The sequence below is a fragment of the Hypanus sabinus genome, chromosome 20 (genome assembly GCF_030144855.1).
Source record: "Hypanus sabinus isolate sHypSab1 chromosome 20, sHypSab1.hap1, whole genome shotgun sequence".
NCBI classification, from domain to species: Eukaryota; Metazoa; Chordata; class Chondrichthyes; order Myliobatiformes; family Dasyatidae; genus Hypanus; species Hypanus sabinus.
Window position 1 is genome coordinate 52171892 of NC_082725.1, and position 25602 is coordinate 52197493.

Consider the following 25602-nt stretch of genomic DNA (forward strand, 5'->3'; position numbering starts at 1 on the left):
AGTACTGAGTTGCTGCCACATGACTGGCTGATCAGTTATTTGAATGAACAAGCAGGTGTACTTAATAAAGGGGTCACAGTGTATATGGTGCCTCAGATTTCCATGCGAATTGCAATGGCTCCCACTGAACAAGCAGGTGTATAGGTGTACCTAATGTAGTGACCACTATATATTATCTGGGTACTATGTGTAGTGAGGGAGAGAAACCTTTTGTGTGGAAGAGAATGTCATTCTATATTAAATCAAAAGTGTGTATTGTCACGCAAGTGAGAAACTGCTAGGAAATTCAGCAGTTTAATGAACAAGGAGGCAATTAAACAAGAGAGAGGACTCTGACTTGGTTTTGATAACACTTAATTGTGACTTTGAGAGAGAGAGTACAGCGCCAGTTGAGACTCGAGCTGGGAAGTCACCATGGTAACAGCCCAGAGCAGTTGAGCTAGCGGACGGTTGGAATTTTGAATGGATTATAAAAAGTTGAGGCTTTTGGTCTGTTAACGGCAGAGGAGACACGACACGGGAGAATTGCGGAAGCTACCCAAGAAACTACTGGTGGAGTTTAAGACCACCACGAGGGTGGAGACCACGGACCGATTAATTTCGACCCGTGATTACCAGTGTGGGTAAGAGCTTGCCTGCGGGGGTCTGCTGGTGGGGAACCGGTGCCGTGGGTTAGCAGACCGTTCCCTAAAAGGGGCTCTGTCCATCTGTGTCTGCGTGGGGTTCACACGAAGTGACTCTAAAGACTTCGGAAGCAAGAACAACTAAAGCTGCCAACTTAAACATCAACTCAATTAACTCTCTCTCCCCATCAATTCAACTTGACGCAACACAAAGTGAACTGAATTGCTTAAACTTACCTGACACCCGTAAGACTGATATCTACCTCCGGGACTATTATTTTTGTATCCACACACACATTTACAGAGATGAAGATATATATAAAATAGTTTATAAACGGTATCATATTATCCTGTTTTAATGATAGTAATTTGTAGTAGTAATAAATATAGTCTTAATTTATGGTAAACCAGACTCCAGGTGTGTTCCATTTCTGCTGGTCCTTTTCAACTTGTCACGTGATTCGTGACAAAATTGGGGTCTGCATCCAGGTTCTGAACAAATTTGGTTGGAGCCAATTTTCAAAATTGTGGGGGCTTGTCTTAATTGGGGAAATCCCTTGTTATTAATCTGTGTGTGGAAAACAGCAGAAATGCAGGCTATTGAATTTATAGAGAACCCTACTCCGGTTTTTGAGGAGAGCCAGAAAGGAAGTTCTATGTGACATTGCTAAAAAATGGAAACATACAGAGGACTAATGACAAAGGCAGGAATTTGGAGGAAAATAGCAGAATATTGTGCTGGGAAAGAGTTATTTGAGGAGGAATCGCTACAGCAGTTTCCGATAGGTGATGAGGAGACTCTGTTATGACTAGAACAATTAAGAATGGAAAGACTTAAGTTCGAGGTTGCAGAGGCAAAGAAACAGAGGGAGTTTGAGAGGGAGATGCGGCGTCAGGAGGGTCAAGTGTCAGGCTGTGGAGGCGAGAGGGGTGTATCAACTAATGTCAGTCAGGAAATTAAGTTGGTACCTCCATTTGCTGAAGGAGACATTGATAGGTACTTCCTACATTTTGAGAAAGTTGCTCAGAACAGGAAGTGGCCGAGGGAGGACTGGGCAGTATTGCTGCAAAGTGTGTTAAAAGGGAAGACACAGCAAACATATTTTGCCTTGTCTGTGATTGAGTCGACCAATTCTGATGCTGTGAAGGAGGCTGTACTTAAGGTCTATGAAATTGTGCCAGAAGCGTACCGACAGAAGTTTCGGGGTTTGAGGAAGTCTGGGAACCAGACATGTATAGAGTTTGCCCGTGAAAAGGAGAGGTACTTTGATCGGTGGTGTGCCTCGAAAGAGGTAGATGAGGACCACCACAAAGTGAGACAGCTGTGCTGATTGAGGAATTTAAAGAGTGTGTCCCTAGTGAGATACGGACATACTTAGAAGAGAAAGAGGTTGAGACTCTTTCCGTGGCCGCTAGATTAGCAGATGAGTTTGCCCTGACTCACAAGATTAAGTTTTTTCTGAGCAAGGGCTGTCCGAAGAGTTACCGGGATAATCCACCGAGTAACACAGGAAACACAGGAAACAAGGCGGGAGCTAGTGACAGAGGTAAAGAGGAGGGGAAACCGACGAAAGATAAGTTTTTCAGTTTTACCTGTTACTACTGCAGGAAGCCTGGCCATGTGGCGTCTAACTGTCTTATTTGGAAGAAAGAAATGGGAAAGAAGGGGAAAACCCCCGACACATGTGCACCGGCAGCTGAGACCACACGAAGGAAGGTGGGGTCTGGCCGAGTTCAGGAAGGGATTGAGTGGTTTATTATCAAGGGTTTTGTGTCTGTGAAGGAGGGGTCTCCCCTAGTTCCAGTGAGAATCTGGCGCGATACTTTCAGACACTGATATTAAGAGATGTCTTAGAATTTGGTGACGAGACAAAAACGGACCAAGTGAATATTCTGGAAGGTATTGGCAAGGGAACAGAGGTCGTGCCTTTGCACAAAATAATTTTGAAATGTGACTTAGTGTCTGGACCAGTTGAGATAGGGATTAAATTACTGATGGCTAACACGGACGTCTTGTTGGGAAATGACCTGGCAGGAAAAGATGTATAACCAGGGTTACAGCTAACAAGCGGGCCTGCTGTTAATGAGACAAGCGCAGACAGTGAACTTTATCCCACATGCACGGTCACAAGAAGCATGACAATGAAGGCTGCAGAAGCGATCTGGATGGGAGGGGTCAGGTGCCCGTAATAGCAAAGACAGGGGTACTGATCCTACTGACTTATCTAAAACATTTCTACCATCCATGTTCGACTAGGACTCAGGTAATGAGGTGGATAGGAGGGGTCTGTCATTGTCCAGGTGGAAGCTTATGGAAGAGCAGGATAGGGATCCTGAGATTGTAGTTTTAAAAGAGACAGCTTTCTCAGGATGAAATTCAGAGGGAGTCAATGGATTATTATCTGAAGAACGGGGTATTAATGAGGAAGTGAAGACCATCAACAGTACCTGCCGATGAGGACTGGGCCGTGGTGCACCAAGTGGTGGTTCTGAAGGGTTACCATACAGAAATTTTAAAGATGGCTCATACAATGCCTTTAGGAGGACATCTTGGAGTTAGAAAGACAGGGCATAAGATTATGAAAAAATTTCATTGGCTGGGTGTAAGAAAGGATGTGGCAGTTTTTTGTAAAACCTGTCACACATGTCGGGTGGTAGGGAAACCGAATCAGACTATCCCAAAGGTGCCACTTCGTCCCATACCAGCTTTTGGCGAACCTTTCTCCAGGGTCAGTGGATTGTGTTGGCCCACTGCCAAAGACTGCAAGTGGCCACCAATACTTGTTAACCATTATGTGCGCTGCCTCTCGGTTCCCAGAAGCAATACCCCTCAGGAACCTAAAGGCTAAAACAGCAGTGAAGGCACTTATTAAGCTCTTCACCTTAGTGGGTCTGCCCAAGGAGATACAATCGTATCAGGGCAGTAATTTTACATCGGGTATATTTCAACAGATAGTTACGGAACTGGGAGCAAAACAAATTTTGTCCATGGCATTCCATTCCCAATCCCAGGGAGCGATAGAGAGGTTTCACTCTACCTTCAAAACCATGATTAAAATGTGCTATATGGAAAATGAAAAACACTGGGATGAGAGCATACCTTTACTCCTATTTGCAATAAGAGATTTGATCCAGGAATCATTGGGGTTCAGTCCGTTTGAGCTCGTGTCCGGTCATAGGCCTGGAGGACCCTTGACCTTGCTGAGAGAGCAATGATCTCAGAAGGAAGTGCGAATTGGGGTATTGGATTATGTCTTCGAGTTTCAAGACAGGCCGAGTAGGGCTTGTGACCTTGTGAAACAAAATCTCCATGACTCCCAGGCTGATATGAAGCGCTGGTATAACAGGCAGGCGAGGGAGCAAAGCTATGAGGTTGGAGATAAGGTTTTGGTTTTGTTTCCCTTGGAGAATAACCCTCTCCAGGCTCAATTTAGTGGACCTTATGAAATAATGAGGAAAACTGATGAGCTAAACTATGTTATCAGGACACCTGGTAGAAGGAAGGCCACTCAATTAGTGCATGTGAACCTAATCAAACCTCATTTTGACTCTTAATCCGTATCAGTTGGGGTCATGACCAAACAAGACCCAGCTGCAAAGACTAGCCCAGAGATAACGGGGGAGTGTAATGAACAGTGTCCAGTTTCAGCTCAACTCAAGAATGCTAGTGTTTTGGAGAACATGGACAGTAAAATTAGCCACCTGGAACCGAAGCAACAACAACACATAAAGGAGCTAATTGGCAAACATTCCGATCTATTCCCAGATACACCGAGGCAGTGTAGTATCGCTACATAATGTCTTTGTGGGGCAGGCTAATCCAGTGAAACAACACCCCTACAGGATGAATTTAGAACATAGTAAAGTAGTGGAACAGGAAATCGAATATATGTTGGCCAATGGTATTATCAGGCCATCCAACTCTGCGTGGGCTTCCCCATGCGTGATAGTTCCCAAGCCCGATGGGACAATGAGATTTTGTACAGATTATAGAAAGGTCTACGCAATAACCAAAACAGATGCTGACCCTATTCCCAGAGTAGATGACTGCATCAATAGGGTGGGGAAGGCTAAATACCTAACAAAAATTGACCTGCTAAAAGGGTACTGGTGCATTCCCTTAACTGTTAAGGCTCGAGAGATATTGGCATTTGTCACCCCTTCAAGGTTGTACAAGTATAATGTGATGCCTTTTGGGATGAAAAATGTCCCTGGGACATTCCAATGTATGATAAGCTCTGTGATTCAAGGCTTGAAGAATACTGGGGCATATATTGACGATTTAGTAGTATGGAACGACACGTGGGAGGAACACATTGTAACAGTAGAGAAATTATTTGACCAGCTCTCTAAAGCTAATCTGACAGTGAACCTTGCCAAGAATGAGTTTGGTCACGCCAGGGTCACATATCTTGGTTACGTGGTGGGCCAGGGTCAACTGGCTCCTGTGAAAGGGGAAGTTCAGGCTATCGCTGATGTACCCATTCCAACGGGTAAGAGAGCCTTGAGAAGGTTTTTAGGTATGGTGGTGTATTATCGAAAATCTTGCAAGAACTTTGCGGATATTGCCCTTCCACTGAAAACTGTTGAGAAAGAGTGAACGATTTGTGTGGGATGGGCGTTGCCAAAAGGCGTTTGAACGGTTAAAGGGTATCTTTGTGTCACCATCCAGTGCTAAAGGCATCGGACTTCACTAAGCTTTTCTCCCTAGCGACAGATGCTAGCGATGAAGCTGCAGGGGCGGTGCTGTTACAGAGGGGAGATGAAGGTATTGAACATCCGGTGGCATACTTTTCCAAAAAGTTTAATGTGCACCAGAAAAATTACTCGACAATAGAAAAAGAATTGCTGTCCCTCATTTTTGCATTACAACATTTCGAGGTTTACATCAGTGCCGCACAAAAGCCGTTAGTGATGTACACTGACCACAACCCTTTGGTGTTTTTAGATAAGATTAAAGATCGAAATTGGCGTTTATTAAACTGGAGCCTGTGTTTATGGCAGTTTGATATTGAAATTAGACACTTAAGGGGTATGGACAATGTCATTGCAGATTGCGTATCCCGCTCTTAAAAAAAAATGCTGATGTTTTGATAACACTTAATTGTGACTTTGAGAGAGAGAGTACAGCGCCAGTTGAGACTCGAGCTGGGAAGTCACCATGGTAACAGCCCAGAGCGGTTGAGCTAACGGACGGTTGGAATTTCAAATGGATTATAAAAAGTTGAGGCTGTTGGTCTGATAACGGCAGAAGAGACACGACACGGGAGAATTGCGGAAGCTACCCAAGAAGCCAGAGGTGGAGTTTAAGATCACTATGAGGGTGGAGGCCACGGACCGAATAATTTCGACCTATGATTACCAGTGTGGGTAAGAGCTTGCCTGTGGGGGTCTGCTGGTGGGGAACCGGTGCCGTGGGTTAGTAGACCGTTCCCTAGAAGGGGCTCTGTCCATCTGTGTCTGTGTGGGATTCACACGAAGTGACCCTAAAGACTTTGGAAGCAAGAACAACTAAAGCTGCCAACTTAAACCAACTCAATTAACTCTCTCTCCCCATCAATTCAACTCAACGCAACACAAAGTGAACTGAACTGCTTAAACTACCTGGCACTGTAAGACTGATATCTGCCTCCGGGACTGATATCTACCTCCGGGATTTTTATCCTTGTATCCACACACACATTTACGGAGATTTTTTTTATATATAAATAAAAATAAAATAGTTTATAACCTGTATCGTATTATCTGGTTTTAATGTTATTAATTTGAGTAGTAATAAATATAGTCTTAATTTATGGTAAACCAGACTCCAGGTGTGTTCCATTTCTGCTGGTCCTTTTCAACTTGTCACAGGATTTGTGACATTATACAAAAAGCATGATTTTGAAAGTGGATGATATTCAAAGGGTGCCATTTCACACAAGTCACTGAATATTATTGCCCTAATTCAATAGTTCCATTTACTGTAATATCAGAGAATTTATACAATAAACAACTTGAAATTCGTGTTCTATGCAGACATCCACCAAAACGGAAGGGTACTCCAAAGAATGAGTGACAGTGAATGCGTAACAAGCCCCAAACCCCCTCCAAACAGCAACAAGCCTCCCCCTCCCCGCTTACTCTCCACTCACTAAGCAAGCAACAGTAATGCACCCCCCCAGAAAGACTATGATCTGCAGTACAACAAAGACTAATTGCTCATCCGATAAGTCAACATACCACAGGTTCTCTTTCTCCCTAATAAAGGGGCAGAGACGTGTCACACAGTGGGACAGGAGACTAACACAATTAAAAAAACACTCACTGACTTATGGTGTTAAAAGTCTGCACCCCCCCCCCCCCCCGAGTACTTTGACTCAAGAATCAACAACAAACTCTCCCCCACCAATTCAGCAAACTATGGTATGCTGCTATAATAGCAACAGGGCTCTGACAAAACAGTAAAGATGCTGTACTACATTTATATAAAATCCTGGCAGGAACACACCTGGAATATTGTGCATAGGCCTAGTCCGGGGGTCGGCAACCTGCGGCTCCCGAGCCATTTGTGGCTCTTTCACCTCTGTGCTGCGGCTCCCTGTGGCTTTGGGAAATAATTGGTCAGTATTTAATTAAAATGTATTTTATGTTAGTTTGTTAGCTTTTGAAATGTAATTATGGTGATCTTGTACATTTCCTGCCACATCCGAAACGGCTCACAATTAGCCGGCATTCCGGCTAAGGGAGATAGCCTACGGGAGTTTGTGAGTACGCGTCTTTTGCAGCATCTGCGTCCATGGGGGCTGGGTTGAGGGAGGCTTAAAAGCAAGGCTGTTTAGTTCGAATAAAGCTATCTTTGACTGCAGTTTACTGACACCGCTACAACGTGTTTTTATCGCTGGCTGTCCAGACGGAAGGTGCTGAAACGCTTTGTCGCGTGTCTGGAAGAAGTGAAAACTTTCCTGGGCAGCAAAGGGCTCACCTTTCCTGAGCTGGAACAGCCAGAGTGGCTGGAAAAGCTACACTTCATGGTAGACATGACAGCGCACCTGAACACGCTGAACACAGCTCTTCAGGGGAAAGGACGTACAGCCCTGCACATGTTGGAGGATGTTTTGGCATTCGAGCGCAAGTTGACAGTGCTTGCCAGAGATTTACAGAAAGGCACTTTGTCTCACTTCCCCAATTTGAGAGAGTTCAAACAAGGTCACGACATGATAATTTCGGAGTATTTACATTCTGCAATCATCGCAATGCAAACATCGTTTGGGAAACGCTTCTGTGAGTTCAGAGAGGAAAAAAACACATTATCCTTCCCGGTCACTCCCTTAAGCATCGATCCTTCCCTACTGAATACGACTGCATTGGCAGGTGTGAGTCAACCTGATCTTGAGATGGAACTGGCCGACATAGCCGACAAAGACATATGGGTGTCCAAGTTTAGACGCTTGACAGCAGACCTTGAAGATGTTGCCCGTTCTTGCTCAGAAACACAAATGGAGTGATATTGAAAACCTTCCAAAACCGGACAAACTTGTGTTCGAAACATTTATGTAAACATTAAAAAGTATGCGCTTTGAGTCCTGTCGATCTTTGGATCCACATATGTAAGTGAGCAGGTGTTCTCCAACATGAACTTTATTAAAAACAAACATCGCGCATGCCTCACAGATGACAGCTTGCGATCCTGTGTAAAGATGAAGGTGACGTCATACAGCCCTGATGTGCAGACGCTGTGCGCTGAGGTCCAGGAGCAGAAATCCCATTAACCAAGTATGATAAATATTTTAATTGCCTATTATTTTATGTGTATTCATATTTTTTCATTGTTCAGTGAAATAGTCCTTTTATTTTTCAGGCTGACAGCTGGCTGATGTTATTTTTGGTTTGCTGCTGGCGGAAAATTTAAGTTCGGCGTTTTTCATAAATACAAGAAGGACTCAAATAGACATTGAGTATTTTACTTTAAAGTAACTTTCAACCCAACGTCTTTTTTTCGGAGTTCAAAATGTTTTTGTTGCATGCAGAAATGTAATTTCGTTTTCTCTGCAGGAGTTCATCAATTTCATAAATGCAACACATTATAGTTTGTTTATACATAGCATAAAGGCAAAAAAAACGTTGTATGCAGTGTTATTTCATTTTAAATGTCAAACGGGTTTTGCGGCTCCCAGTGTTTTCTTTTCTGTGGGAAACGGGTCCAAGTGGCTCTTTCAGTGGTAAAGGTTGCTGACCCCTGGCCTAGTCTCTTAAGGAAAACGCTTGCAATCGTGCCAGTTCAACAGAGATTCATCAGACTGTTTACAGGGTTTGCAGAAATTGGTCTATGACAAAAGATTAAGCATAACAGGCCTATTCTCTTTAGCGATTTGAACACTTAAGGGATGATCTCTTTGAAAATTTTTTAATGGGACTTAACATAATAGTTGCAGGTGAATTAACCACAGGTTTGTCACTCATCAAATAGAGAGATAGAATGGTAGATGCAAAGTGTGATTGCTGGAGGTGCATTATGGGTTATAAATGCATCCTAGACTTGCCACTAAATGTTGTGACTTACTAGTAGTTTGGAGCTATAGTTATAACAGGTCTTTTTTTTTCAGATGATCCAAGAGGAAGGATGGAAAAGCCTCCCCAAGGAAACTGAGTACTTTTTAAGAACAAAGTTAACAGTAGGCGATTAAATTGATTTCTAATTGTTTCTCACTGAAACCTGCCATTCATCTTGGGAAACAACAGATGTACATTAATCCTGATCTAACTACATTGAAACCCCAAGGACAAGACCAGGTACAAGGTCCAGACTGGCAAGCAACACTCATAACATGATGGAGGAACTCAGCAGTCCAGGCAGCATCTATAGAAAAGAGTACAGTTGACGTTTCGAGCTGAGACCCTTCAGCAGGACTGGAGAAAAAAAGACGAGTAGAGTTAAAAGGTTAAAATGTGGCCGTGAGAGTGAGAAACACAACATGATAGGTGAAACTGGAAGGGGGAGGGGTGAAGCAAAGAGTTGGGAAGTTGATTGGTGAATTAGCTACAGGGCTGGAGAAGGGGGAACTTAATAGGAGAGGATTCTTCTCCATAGACACTGCCTGGCCTGCTGAGTTCCTCCAGCATTTTGTGTTGCTCGGATTTTCAGAATCTGCAGATTTTCTCTTATTTGTGTCCAGACTGGCTATCCTGTCACTAAAAACATAATTAAAGGAACATTTGTTCTTTCAATATTTGGAGTGTTTGTGTACCGAGAGGCCACCCAAGTCAAAAGGCGAAAGAAAAAGATTCTGCAGACACTGGAAATCTTGAGCAACATACAAAATGCTGGAGGCAATTAATATATCAGGTACCATCTATAGAGGGAAATGAACAGTCGACATTTTGTGTCAAAACTGGCAAGGAGGGGAAGAAGCCAGAATACAGAGATGGAAGAGAGGAGAAGCACAAGCTAGCAGATAATAGGTGAGTCCAGGTGAGAGGGGAAAGAGTTGTGGGTGGGAGAAGAGGAAATGAAAGGGAATGATGCAAGAAGCTAGGAGGTGACAGGTGGAAGAGGCAAGGAACTAGAGAAGAAAGAATAACATAAGAAAAGACCATGGAATAAAGGAAAGGAGGTGGGGAATCAGAGGAAGGAAATGGGTAGATTCTAAGGGCAGGGAAAAGGAAGATAAGGGGTATAGGTGGTCATAGGAATAAAGTAGAACAAAGGGGAGGGATGGAAGGAAAACAGAGGGGAGTAGTTCCTGGAAGTCAGAGAAATTGTTGTTTATGCTAGCAGGTTGGAGATTACCAAGACAGATATGTGTCTGGGCTCGATGTGGCCATGGACAGCGCGAGAATGGAAGAGAAATTGAAATGGGTGGCCAGCAGCAGATCCTGCCTGTTGTGGTGGAAGGAGGAAGGTGCTTAACAAAATGGCCTCCCAATCTGTGTCAGCTCTCACTGAAGTCTGTCCACAGCCTACTGTCATGTTGGGGGCAAATGCAAGTTGGAGGAACAACAGCTCATATTCTGCCTTGATAGTCTCTAACCTGACGGTATCAACATTGACTTTGTAACCACTCCACTTTCTTTTCCTTCATTTAGTGCTTCCCTACTGCTCTGATGACCTGCCTATCTCCTTCTTCTAATTCCCCAGCTCCTTCCCTTTATTCCATAGTCCACCCTCCACTCTTATGATATTCCTTCTGAATTGCCATGTTGCCAAACCTAATCTCTACCAGGTCAAACTCCTGAATCTCCTCACATAAGTGTTCTGCAAGTACTGCAAAGATTTAAGAAGATAGTGGAAATTACATTCAAGGATGGGCAACAAATTTCAGCATTGTCAGTAATAATTTCAAAATAAAAATTAAAAATTATATGTTCCATGTAGCAAAACATTATTGAAAATAGTTTCAGAATGAGTACAGGTTTCCAGTGAAGTCTGTGAATCCATACTAGACCATAAGACTTAGGAGTAAAATTGGACCATTCAGCCCACCAAGTTTTCTCTGCCAGTCCATCATGGGTGGATTCATTTTCCCTCACAACCACATTCACTTGCCTTATTCCTGTTACCCTTAACAATCTTACGAAGGAAAAAACTACCAACCCCTGATTTAAATATACCCAATGACTTGGCCTCCACAACTGTTCATGGCAATGAAGAGTGGTATATAATGTGAATTTGATCAACCTAATTCTGCTTGTCTTTCCAGTTATGTTTTTAAATTAATAACATAAAGATGATAAAACCAAGTTTTCCTATTACATTGCTGTTGACAGGTAAGTTTGGACACTGACATCATTTGCTCTGAGTACGTGTGGGAGAAGGAACAGGAACATTTTCATGGTGAAAACTCTAGTGACATATCAAGTAAAATTTGAACTGAGGCAAACATTCAAAGAAGGTCAAAATGGAGCTTGGTTGTGGTGGGGTGGGAGCCAAGGAGAAGAAATTCTTTTAAGCTACCATCTATAGGTGACGTGCTTGAGATAGACCTGAAGGTGATGGGTTTGGCATTCAAAGGCACCTCCTCCACTATTTTCACTTGCACCATCTTTAGTTCGGATATTGTTTTAATGTTATTGATGAAATTGCATGTTCTTCTGTAAATTAATTTCATAGTTTTAACATTTCCAATTGGATTTGTCACGACCAATCTACTCCATTGCTCGTTGTGCTGGCAGCAAACTTTTCACTGTCGCTTGTTAGTGTGTTTTCCCAATACATCTACCAACCTCGGAGTAGGTTAGGTTAAGAGAAGATTAACCTCCTTTCTCATGAACAATGAGGAGAAATAGCCTGGCAATAAGAGACAAAAAAAAACTTGCAAAACTGTGCAAGCACCCATTTAGAATCCCTTTTCAGAGGAGAAGGAGCTGGAGCAAATTCTCCAGGAGTTTGTTTGTTTCCTCCAGATTTCAACACCTGCAGTTTCTCATGTCTCCTCGTTCCTTATTAGCTTCAGCAGTAGTGTGCTTCTGATTGCCATGGGCAAACTGTTGATATGCCATTTAACATCAGCTATGTGAGCAATGACTAGAATTTTAAAATTAACATGTTATGAATGGCTCCTTGTTCCAAATCACGATGACCCACTATGAATTTCCTGCAACCTTTCTCAAAATACAACTGGTAGGCAGCCAGCCTTAGTTAACAAAAATATAAAATTTTTCCCTTACAGGATTCAAAATTTGCCAACCTTACTGACCCACTGCAAGAAACCTTGGATCAAAAAAGTTATTCTCCAACATTTTTTGGAAGAATAAGAGCCCAGTACAACGTATGAACTACGGTAATACCTTATCCAAATCTTACAAAGGAGATCCCTGGGTTTAACCTACAGTGCAAAACTTCCCAAATCCCTTTTCTTCATAATAACTTGTTATGTGCCAGATGCAGGCAAATGGGACTAGCTTGAATGGGGAACCTTCATCAGCATGAGTCAATTGCGCCATACTCTATGCTGTGCCATTGCAGTATCCTGCTACAACGGTCCTCATAGAGCACAAAGTAAACAGTCCTCATCTGTAGCACACATATTCAAGATTATATCATCATTTCCAATACACAAGTGCAAAGGAAAAACAAAATGATTATTACTCCAGATCTGACGCAGCATAAAAAACCCAATCAAATAAAACACAATAATAAAAAACATATTAAATATAATATATACAACAGCTGATACACATAGACTGACTGTATGTCCATACAGTGATGTTAGGCACGGGAGTGTCTGTATGTAAGGTGACTGCCAGCAAATGATAAAGTGGTGGTGATTGGGGGTGTGGAGGGTGGGTTAGTGGGTGGAGGTGTTCATTAGCCTTTCTGCTTGGGGAAAGTAACTGCTTTTGAGTCTTGTGGTACTGGTATAGATGCTACGTAGCCTCCTTCCTGATGGGAGTGGGATGAGTAGTGTGGGTGGGATCCTTCATGACATTACTGGCCTATTTTTGTATGTACAGCATGTCCTTGATGGCAGGTAGGCTGGTGCCAGTGCTGTACTGGGCAGTTTGACTATCATGGTAGAACCTTCCAGTCTGATGCAGTGGAGTTTCCGTATCACGCAGTAATGCAGATTTTTAGGATGCTCTCTGTTGTACATTTGTAGCATGACATGAGAATAGAGTCCAGCTCTCTTCAGCCTCCTCAGAAAGCAGAGGTGTTTATGAGCTTTCCTGTATGTGCTCTGGGACCACAAAAGGTTGTGCAAGAAGTGCACTCCCAAGAATTGAAACTGCTCACAGTTTCCACTGCTGTGCCTCTGACGTAAAGAGAGGGTGTGAATGTGGCAAGTTCTTCTGAAGTTGACACATATTTCCTTTCAATATGCAAGTAGATTGGGAAAATCAAGTTGGTGCTGGATCCCAAGAGAGAGAATTTGTAGAATGCCTACAAGATGGCTTTTTAGAGTACCTTGTGGTTGAGCCCACTAGGGGAAAGGCAGTTCTAGATTGGGTGTTGTTTAATGAACCGGATTTGATTAGGGAGCTTAAGGTAAAGGAACCATTAGCAGACAGTGATCATAATATGATAGAATTCACTCAGCGGTCAGCGAGTGAAGAGAATGTCAGACGTATCAGTATTATAGTGGAGTAAGGGAATTACAGAGGCATGAAAGAGGAGCTGACCAAAGTTGATTGGAAGAGGACACTAGCAGGGATGACAGCAAAAAACAGCAATGGCTGGAGTTTCTGGGGGCAATTCGGAAGGCACGGGATAGATACATCTCAAAGATGAAGTAGTATTCTAAAGGGACAATGAGGCAATTGAGACTGACAAGGGAAATCAAAGACAACATGAAAGCAAAGCAAACGGCAAACAATACAGCAAAAATTAGTGGGAAGATAGAGGATTGATAAACATTTTAAAACCAACAGAAGGCAACTAAAAAAAACACTATAAGGAGTGAAAAGATGAAATATGAAGGCAAGCTAGACAACAATATCAAAGAGGATACCAAAAGCTTTTCAGATATATAAAAGAGTAAAAGAGAGGCAAGAGTACGTATTGACAGGAAAATCTGCAGATGCTGGAAATCGAAACAGCACACACAAAATGCTTGAGGAACACAGCAGGCCAGGTAGCATCTATAGAAAAAGAGTGAACAGTCAACGTTCCGGGCCAAGAAGTAATGAGATGTTTTGGACCAGAACTAATGAGATGTCCTCCTTCAAAGAAAGGGGCTCTTCTTCCTCTACCATCAATGCTGCCCTCACCCACATCTCTTCCATTTCATGCACATCTACCCTCAGCCCATTCTCCTGTCACTCCACCAGCGTTAGGGTTCCTCTTGTCCTCATCTGCCACCCCAGTAGCCTCCATGTCCAGTACATAATTCTCCGTAACTTCTGCCATCTCCAACAGAATCCAAGCACATTTCTCTGCCCACCACTTTCTGCAGAGATCTCTCCCTCGACGCGACTCCCTTGTCCATTCATCCCTCCCGGTACTTACCCTTGCAAGCTGAGTAAGTGCCACACCTGCTCCTATACCTCCATCCTCACTACTATTCAGTGACCTAAACAGTCCTTCCACCTGAGGCGATGCTTCATCTGTGAGTTTGTTGGGGTCATCCACTGTATCTGTTGCTCCTGGTGTGGCTCCCTGTATATCACTGAGACATGATGTAGATTGGGAGACCACTTTGAGCACCTATACTCTATCCACCAGAAAAAATGGAATCTCCCAGTGGCCACCCACTTCAACTCTACTTCCCATTCCAACATGCCAGTCCATGGCCTCCTCGATTGCCATGATGAGGCCACACTCAGGTTGGATGAGTAACACCTAGTATTCCAACTGGGTAGCCTCCAACCTGATAGCATGAAGATCAATTTCTCAAACGTACAGTAATGTGCCTGCCCTCTCACCAGTCCCCATTCCCATTTCCCTCTCTCACCTTATCCCCTTACCTGGCCATCACCTCCCTCTGGTGCTCCTGCCTATTCTCTTTCTTCCATGGCCTTCTGTCCTCTACTGTCAGATTCCCCCTTCTCCAGCCCTGTATCCCTTTCACCCATCAGCTTCCCAGCTCTTTACTTCACTCTTCCCCCTCTGTTGATTTCACCTATCACCTTGTATTTCTTCCTCTCCCCCTGCCACCATGTTGCTCTAACATCTGTTTTCCCCAGTCCTGATGAGATGTCAACAGTTTACTCTTTTCCATAGATGAGGCCTGGCTCGCTGAGCTCCCCCAGTTTTGTGTGTTAAGAGTGGAAGTCGGACTGCTGGAAAACTGCACTGGAGAGGTAGTAATGGGAAGGGGGGGTAAGAAATGGCAGACAAGCAACAAGTATTTTGTATTAGTATCCCAGAAATACGAGAGTGTCAGGAGGCAGAAGTGAGAGCATTTGCTAATATGAAGAAGTAGTTTGTGAAAATAAAAGGTCTGAAGGTAGATAAGTCTCCCAGATGGTGCACACCCCTGGGTTCTGAAAGAGGTAGCTTAAGAGTTTGTGGATGCATAAGTAATGATGTTTCAATAATCACTGGATTCTGAAATGGTTCCAGAGGACTGGGAAATTGCAAACGTCATTCCATTCTTTAAGCAAGGAAGGAAACTGAATAAAGGAAATTATCGGCCAGTTAGTCTGACCTGTGGTTGTGAAAGTGTTGGAGTGCATTACTAAGGATGAGATTTCAGGATCCTTGGAGGTGCATGATAAAGTAGGCCAATGTCAGCACAGTTTCCTTAAAGGGAACTCTTGCCCAACAAATATGTTAGAATTCTCTAAGGGAATAACAAGCAGGGTAGACAAAGGAGAATCTGTGGATGGTCTGTTCTTGGATTTTCAGAAGGGCTTTTACAAGGTGCCGCACATGCAGCTGCTTAACAAGGAAGACCCCAGGGTCTTACAGCAAAGATACCAGCATGGATTGATTGAGCATTCGCTGATTGGCAGGAGGCAAAGAGTGGGGAAAAAAGGGAGCCTTTTCTGATCGGCCGCTGGTTAATAGTAGTGTTCAACAAGTCAGTGTTGGCACTGCTTCTTTTTATGATTGAATGCTAATGATTTGGATGTTGGAATTGATGGCTTTTTGACCAGATTTGTACACGATAAGAAGACAGGTGGAGGGGCAGGGAGGCTGCAGAAGATGAGGACAGATTAGGAGAGTGGGCAAAGAAGTGGCAGAGGGACTATAGTGTAGGGAAGTGCATTGTCATGGAATTTGGTGGAAGGAATAAACGCATAGACTGTTTTCTAAAAGGGGGAAAACATTCAAAAATCAGAGGTGCAAAGAGACTTGGGGATCTTTGTGAAGGATTCCCTAAAGGTTAAATTGCAGATTGAGTTGGAAAGACAAATGCAATGTTAGTGCTCAGTTTGAGAGGACTAGAATATGAAAGCAAGGATGATATTCTGAAGCTTTATGTCATTGGTCAGACTGCACTTGGAGCAGTTTTGGAGGCCTCTCACCTAAGATGTGTTGGCATTGGAGAGGGTCCAGGGGAGATTCACAAGAGTTACTAAGGGAATGATAGGATTAACAATTCATATTTTTGTAAAAAATGTCTAACTTGAAGATATTATAAAAAGTGTGAATATGAGAGAGAATATTTATTGACTGATTGTTCAAAAGACATCAATCTGCCTTCTTTAAATAAATCCAAAAAAGAATTTACCTTTATTTTTCCAAAGTAAAAAACTGGATCACTCCAAGAAGGTTTAAAAATAGTAATTACGATAAATTATACTACAAAGTTTAAATTTTTTAAGATAAAAAAAATTGCAGAACTGGAGCCAAATTTGTAAAGAGTACTTAACCACAGGATATATAGGTTTAAATTAGCAACTTTAGCTAATTGTATAGGTAGAGCAACTCCTAATAATGAAGTTAAATAAAACTGTTTCACAGCTCTCAGTTCCAGGTCTACCCAAATTGGCCGATCATTCCTATCACCTCAATATAACCAAAAGGACATATACCGCAAATTAACAGCCCAATAATACATTCTTAGTTTAGGCAAAGTGAGACCTCCATCCTTTTTCAACATTTGTAAATGACATTTACCAATTCTTGGCCTTTTATTATTCCAAATAAAATAATAATAAAATCAATCCGATCAAAAAACTTCTCAGTCAAAAAAAAAAGGAATATTCTGAAATAAATATAAAAAATTGTCATTTTCCTTACATATTGGAGGCTGACTTGTTAGATACTATTATGAATATGAACCCTTCGATAAAAGGTTCTATTGGAAGAATTTATAATTTATTATTACAATGGGATAAGCATCCTTTACTTAAGATTAAACAGGATTGGGAGAAGGTACTCAATTTGACTTTTATATGGGAGGATTGGACCCGGATTCTGAAGCTGGTTAACTCTTCTTCGATCTGTGCTAGTCATTCACTGATTCAATTTAAAATTGTACATCGTTACCATTTGATGAAGGAGAGACTTTCTAAAATATTTCCCAATGTTGACAAGTTTTGTGACAGATGTAAAACTGAGATAGCTACACTGACACATATGTTCTGGTCATGTTCTATATTAAAACAGTTTTGGAAGTCAGTCTTTTCAACTATTTCTAAAGTACTCATAATCAATTTACAGCCTAATAAATTGACTGTGCTTTTTGAAATAATTCCTCAAAATATCCATGGTATTTCTGTCTCTGACAAACATGTTTGTTACACTGATAGTTAGGAGGGCCATCTTGTTGAAATGGAAGGATATATCAGCTCCTACTTTGTCACAATGGTTCTCTCAAGTGATGCTGTGTCTTAGTTTGGAGAAAATTAGAAGTCGAACCTTTGAACTTCATTTGATTTTGAGAAGAGATGGGGCTCATTTGCTCGTTATTATCATTTCAGTTAACTGATAGATTTCCTCCATGATCCAAGTGTAGATTTTTTTTGATATATTTTTTTTCTTGTTGGCTGTTTGATGTTTACTTTTAGAAGCTTTCTGTATGACGCATGGCTCTGGGGTTGTACCCCCAATGGGTTTCTTTTTTTTTCTCACTTTTCTTGCTTAGTAGGGTTTTTTAAAATTCACAAAAATTTTTCAATCCTTATGATAATTTCTTCTTTTTTGAGACATTGTAAGTGTTGTTGCTTCGATGTACTTGTACTATTTTTGAATAATAATAATAAAAAGATTTGTAAAGAAAAAGGATTACCAATAAAAGGAGAGTTTGATGGCTCTGGGCCTGTACTCGCTGGAGTTCAGAAGAATGGGGTAGGGGATTTTTATTGAAAGCTATTAAATAGTGAAAGGCCTTGAGAGAATGGATGTGGAGAGGATGTTTCCTATAGTGGCTGAGTCTAGGACCAGAAGGCACAGAACAGAGATGAAAAGGAATTTCTTTAGCCAGAGGGCAGTCAATCTGTGAAATTCAATGCCACAGACTTCTGTGGAGGCCAAGTCATCGAGTATATTTAAAGCAAAGTTTGATAGGTTCTTGGTTAGTCAGGGCATCAAAGGTTATGAAGAGAAGGCAGTAGAATGTGATTCAGCGGGATAATAAATCAGCCGTGATGTAATAATGGAGCAGATTTGATGGGCCGAGTGGCCCAATCTGCTCCTATGCCTTATTGTCTATATTACTAAAGACATTCAATAGACAATAGACAGTAGGTGCAGGAGTAGGCCATTCGGCCCTTCTAGCCAGCACCGCCATTCACTGTGATCATGGCTGATCATACACAATCAGTACCCCGTTCCTGCCCTCTCCCCATATCCCTTGACCCTGCTATCTATGAGCTCTATCTAACTCTCTCTTAAATGCATCCAGAGACTTGGCCTCCACTGCCTTCTGGGGCAGAGCATTCCACATATCCACCACTCTCTGGGTGAAAAAGTTTTTCCGCATCTCTGTTCTAAATGGCCTGCCCCTTATTCTTAAACTGTGGCCTCCAGTTCTGGACTCACCCATCAGCAGGAACATGCTTCCTGCATCCAGTATGTCCAATTCCTTAATAATATATGTTTCAATCAGATCCCCTCTTATCCTTCTAAATTCCAGTGTATACAAGCCCAGTCACTCCAATCTTTCAATATATGACAGTCCCGCCATTCCGGGAATTAACCTTGTGAACCTACGCTGCACTCCCTCAATAGCAAGAATGTCCTTCCTCAAATTTGGAGACCAAAAATGCACACAATACTCCAGGTGGGGTCTCACCAGGGCCCTGTACAGCTGCAGAAGGACTTCTTTACTCCTATACTCAATTCCTCTGGTTATAAAAGCCAGCATGCCATTAGCTTTCTTCACTGCCTGCTGTACCTGCATGCTTGCTTTCATTGACTGATGTACAAGAACACCTAGATCTCGCTGTACTTCCCCTTTTCCTAACTTGACTCCATATAGATAGTAATCTGCCTTCCTGGTCTTGCCACCAAGGTGGATAACCTCACATTTATCCACATTAAACTGCATCTGCCATACATTTGCCCACTCACCCAACCTGTCCGAGTCACCCTGCATTCTCATAACATCCTCCTGACATTTCACACTGCCACCCAGCTTTGTGTCATCAGCAAATTTGCTAATGTTACTTTTAATCCCTTCATCTAAATCATTAATGTATATTGTAAACAGCTGCGGTCCCAGCACCGAACCTTGCAGTACCCCACTGGTCACAGCCTGCCATTCCGAAAGGGACCTGTTAATTACTACTGTTTCCTGTCAGCCAGCCAATTTTCAATCCACGTCAGTACTCTGTCCCCAATACCATGTGCCCTAATTTTGCCCACTAATCTCCTATGTGGGACTTTATCAAAAGCTTTCTGGAAGTCCAGGTACACTACATCCACTGGCTCTCCCTTGTCCATTTTCATAGTTACATCCTCAAAAAACTCCAGAAGATTAGTCAGGCATGATTTTCCCTTCATAAACCATGCTGACTCGGACTGATCCTTCTACTGCTATCCAAATGTGTCGTAATTTCCTCTTTTATAATTGACCCCAGCATCTTTCCCACCACTGACGTCAGGCTAACCAGTCTATAATTCCCTGTTTTCTCTCTCCCTCCTTTCTTGAAAAGTGGGACAATATTAGCTACCCTCCAATCAGCAGGAACTGTTCCTGAATCTATAGAGCATTGAAAAATGATTACAGTGTGTTCACGATTTCTAGAGCCACCTCTTTAAGTAGCCTGGGATGCAGACCATCAGGTCCCGGGGACTTATCAGCCTTCAGACTCAACAGTCTATCCAACACCGTTTCTTGCCTAATATAAATTTCCTTCAGTTCATCCTTTACCCTAGTTCCTTTGGCCACTATTCATTTTAGTTTCCACGTGAAAATAATTTTAATCTCCACTTGATGCTTTGCTTGGAAATCCAAATGAAAGAGTTGTTATTCTAGAGTTTAGAAATTTACCTTTACAACCCTTGTGAGCTACTTCAGCCTGGTCCAGCCATTTAATCGATCGTATGCTGCCCTCCCACTCGGCACTGGGATCTGCACCTGGTGCATCTGTTAAGAGAACGAGTGTTGTTTAGTGAACTTCAATGAAATACTTCCTCCTAACCCTGGAAGACACTTGGAATATTCTTAAAATTACCACCCGGCCTGTTCAAAATATACTACAACCACAAAATAAATTGCGAGAGGAAATCAGTGGGTCACACAAAACCGTTGGAAGGAAATGATCATCTGAAGGCTCATGTCAAAACCCTGCATCTGGAATGAAAGATTAGTGGGAAGGTAGCCATTATAAACTTTTGACTGTTCAGTTCCCCCTGGAGATGCCTTCGATCTGCAAAGTTCCTACAGAGGTTTGTTTTTTTCTGCTCCATATTCCAGCATCTGCAGTCTCTTGTGACTCTAAAGTACATTGGCAATGTGTATTAGCCTGACTCCATACACCAAGTCAACAATACTGAGAATAATTTAATGTGAATGCTGACAACAGAAATAAACAATTTACTTTGCACCTTCGCATCTTATTTGTCTATGCTTGAAAACAAATCAGTAATGTAAAAGGACACCCATCCATAACTTAAGAACTGTCTGGAAGTCCTTGACACACAAGAGGTTTGCTATTTTTGCATTAATTCCATGATTACTCAAGTCAAAAACCTTTGACTTCTACATACATGGTTTCCTTTGACAAATCATAAAGACCAAATATCAATGTTTTTATAGATAATCTCTGTATATGATTAAATTATAATGTTATCAAGGGCAATTTTCTTGATAACATTACTAACAATTATTAACATATCTCTCTTACTAACAATTGTTAGAATTATCAGCTTATTTATTATGTGACAGGAGACCAACTATTCTGCAGTTCTATCCAGCATCCGTCTATTTCTGTACACCCTGCAACCTCTCTCTCTTACAGGCCCAACAACTCTCTTTTGCTCCATTAATTACAATAAAGTAATTTATTGTAAAGTAATAAAGCAATGGCCTGTTAACCAACCAACATCTCCTTGGAATGTGGGAGAAAACCAAAGCATCTGGAAGAAACCCACACGGTCACAGGGACAACGTGCAGACTTTACACAAACAGCACCCGAGATCAGGGTTGGACCTGGGTCCCTGGATCCGTGAAGTTGCAGCACTGTTAATGATCAGGATCTCTACATGGTACTCTGCAGAAATCCTAATACTTAACTTTGTTGTCAAGGGGACACTGCTAGGTTAAGTTGCAAGAAAAATCAAAAGGGAGTTGATAGACATGTGAAGGCCAGCAGTTTACAGGAATATAGCAGGGACTGGACTGGACTGTGGGACTGCTCTGCCAGGAGACAGCATGGATACAATGGCCTCCTTCTGTATTTTAAAAGTAAATGTGCACAAATATTGTGCTACACCGAAGAAAAGAAAATTTTACATTGCAGAAATATATCCATCACTTGTTCCTTCCAATGTCATGTTGCGCAATGAATGGGGCAACAAAACTACCTAATCTGATTTGTTTTATTACCATCCTTCTTGCCTGTGCACCTTGCACCCAAGGATATCGTGGCCTCTTAGTCATAGAGTGGTAAAGCCCAAAAGTAAACCCTTAGTTTCACAAAAATTCACACTCATCCAGCACCCATTATACAATAAGCCTAGAGCAGGAACACAGCACGTCAGGTGTCCTCTACAGACAGGCATAAACAGTTGACGTTTCAGGTTGAGAGCCTTCATCAGAACTGGAAAGGAAGGGGAGAAGACAGAATAAGGAGGTGTCGGGGAGGGTAAAGAGTACAAACTGGCATATGATAGGTGAAGACTGGTGAGTGTTTTGGGAGGGTGCTGAAGGGAGATACTGGAAGGTGATAGGTGGAAGAGTTAAAGAGCTGTAGGAGGAATCTGACAGTGGGCTATGGGAGTGACAAGGTGCCACACACGAGGCTGCTGACCAGTTAAGAGCCCATGGTATTACAGGAAAGTTACTAACATGGTTAGAGCACTGGCTGATTGGTAGGAGGCAGCAAGTGGGAATAAAAGGATCCTTTTCTAGTTGGCTGCCAGTGACTAGCGGTGTTGCGCAGGGGTCTGTGTTGGGACTACTTCTTTTCATGCTGTATATCAATGATTTAGGTGATGGAATTGATGGCTTTGTTGCCAAGTTGGCAAATGATACGAAGATTGGTGGAGGGGCAGGTAGTGTTGAGGAAACAGGTAGGATGCGGAAGGACAGATTAGGAGAACAGGCAAGGATGGCAAATGAGATACAATGTTGTTAAATGCATAGTCATGCACTTTGGTAGTAGAAATAAATGTGAGGACCATTTTCTAAATGGGAAGAAAATCCAAAACTCTGGAATGCAAATGGACTTGGGAGCCCTTGTGCAGAACACCCTGAAGGTTAACGTGCAGGTTGAGTCAGTGGTGAGGAAGGCAAATGCCATGTTAGTATTCATTTCAAGAGGTCTAGAATACAAGAGCAAGGATGTGATGCTGAGGCTTTATGAGGCACTGGTGAGGCTTCACCTTGAGTATTGTGAACAGTTTTGGGCCCCTCATCTTAGAAAGATGTGCTGGCATTGGAGAGGGTTCAGAGGAAGTTCACAAGGATGATTCCAGGAATGAAAGGGTTATCATACGAGGAACATTTGATGGCTCTGGTCTGTAAATGCTGGAATTCATAAGGATGAGGGAGGATCTCAACAAAACCTTTGAATGTTTGAAGACCAAGACAGAGTAGATGTGGAAGGGATGTTTCAAATGGTGGGTGAGTCTTGGACAAGAGGGCACAGTTTCAGAATAGAGGGGCACCCTTTCAAAACAGATCTGAAGAAATCTCTTTAGCCAAAGGTGATGAATTTGTGGAATTTGGTGCCACATACAGCTGTGGAGGCCAGGTCATCAGGTGTGTTTAAGTCACAGATTGATCGGTTCTTGACTGGACATGGGCATCAAAGATTACGGGGAGAAGGTCGGGAACTAAGGTTGAGGAGGAGATAGAAAAAAAAAAGAGGATCAGCCATGATTGAATGGTGGAGCAGACTCGATGGGCCAAATGGCCTCATTCTGCTCCTATGTCTCATGGTCTAAAGGAAGGAGGGACACCAGAGGGAGGTGGTGACAGGTGAGGGGAGATGGGGTAAATTAACAGAGGCTAGATAAGTTGATGCTCATTCCATCAGGTTAGAGGCCACCCAAATAGCATATGAGAAGTTGCTCCTCCAACCTGAGGGCCTCATCATGACTGTAGAGACGACCATGGGCCAACTTGTTAGAATGGGAAGTCAAAATGAAATGGGTGGTCAGCGGGAAAACCCACCTTTTGTAGTGTACACAGAAAAGGTGTTTGATGAAGTGGTTCCCCAATCTAGGTTGGGTCTCACCAATGAAGAGGGGCACTGGATGCAGTAGATGACCCCAAAAGACTGTCAGGTTAAGTGTCACCTCTCGTGGAAGCACTGTTTAGGGCCCTGAATTGTGACAAAAGAGGGGGTGAAGGGGCAGGGGTAACACTTGTCCTACTTGAGAGGATAAGGGCCAGAAGGGAGATCAGTGGGGAGGGACAAGTGGAGAAGGGAGTTGCAAAGAGCATTTGCTGTGCAAAGCAGACAGTTGGGGAGAGGAAAAGATGGTTTTAACAGTTGATTCCATTGAAGATGGCAGAGGTTATGGGGAATGATGTGCTGGAATGGAGGCTTATGAGGTGGTAGAGAAGGACAAGGGGAACCCTGTCCCTGTTAAGGTGGCTGGAAGATGGGGTGAGGGTAGATATCTGGGAAGTGGTAGAGGAAAGGAAACCCTGCTCTTTGACAAAGGGGGACATCTCAGAAAGCCTCATCTTGAAAACATAAATGAATGGCATTATCTAGCAGGATTCACCAAACCTGGTTGATTCTCACCCATATACTTTAATTACAAACTCAGCGGCTGTTTTAGTCGATACATTAATGCAAATACCTAATCAGCCAATCATGTAGCAGCAACTAAATGCATCAAAGAGGTTCAACTGCAGTTCACACTAAACATCAGAATGGGAAAGAAAGATCTCAAATACTGCTGATCTCCTGGGATTTTCATGCATAACAGTTTTTAGAGATTACAGAGAATGGTGTGGAAAAACAAAACACCCAGTGCTGCAGGCAAAAATGCTTTGTTAATGAGTGAAGTTGGAGGAAAATGGCCAGACTGGTTAAAGCCGACAAGGTAACGACAGTAACTCAAATAACCATGAGTGAGCAGAAAAACATCTCCGATTGTATAGAACTTTTTTCCTAATAAAATCACATTGAAGTAAACTCCAGCTGTCTGTCCATATGTAGACTTCCACGTGTGGCATAATCAACAGCATTATGCCTATTTGTTCAAAATCAATGATGTAAATACATAAAGCTAATCACATTACAAGCTCCTGGTTGCAAATTCTACAACCCACATCAGTGACAAAGCAAAACAGACACACAAAGACCAGGGTTCCTTTTGTTGTATTAGTCTCAGTTGAATGAAATGTTATGAGTTTTTCAAAAAGCAGAAATCTTACTGTCTGTAAAGCAAGCTGGAATTATTCTCTCTAAAACAACAATATAATGCTAGAATGATACAGTTAACTTGACACCAGTGTAGTCTGTATAGTGAAAGGACAGGGAATGCTAACCAATCAACCTTTCTTGTTACTAACAGATTTCCTGTAAGGATGTTTGTAGGAAGTCAACAGTTGTCATTTTTCTCTTAGTAACTGAGGGTAAACTAAATAAATTTAAAAAGACTGAGCAAAGTAATTCAGCATCACATTTAATTTAATCTTGACCTTCAAAATTGTTTAGACAATGCTTTGTGCAGTAAATTGATAATACGGTCATATTAATTTATAAATTAACATACAATATTGCTGTCCGGGGTTGGTAGGCTCTGTACTTGGCATCATATCAAATTCAAAGTAAATTATTTATCAAAGTACATACACCATGTTCCGATACCTTGAGATTCATTTTCTTGCAGGCACTTACAGGGGGAATAGACAGTAGAATTTTACGGAAAGTTTACATAATTAGAGACTGACAAACAATTAATGTGCAAAATACAAACTGGGCAATTAATAAATACACAGATCATGAGGTGCAAGGAGTCCTTCAAAGTAAATCTGTAGATAT

At 42.2% G+C, this 25602-nt stretch overlaps 1 protein-coding gene across 3 annotated transcripts in view; it reads right to left on the minus strand.

Annotated features, from left to right (window-relative positions):
* The window catches only part of LOC132378533 (N-acetyllactosaminide beta-1,6-N-acetylglucosaminyl-transferase-like), a 68997-nt gene that overhangs the window by 23598 nt on the left and 19797 nt on the right, over nucleotides 1–25602 (minus strand). For 2 of the 3 annotated variants that reach the window (XM_059945503.1, XM_059945502.1), the window contains exon 2: nucleotides 20426–20521. The exons of the other annotated variant lie outside the window; for it this stretch is intronic. In XM_059945503.1, coding sequence (XP_059801486.1) covers nucleotides 20426–20521 — 96 coding nt within the window. The remainder of the gene's footprint in view (nucleotides 1–20425; nucleotides 20522–25602) is intronic. 3 annotated transcript variants of the gene reach the window in all.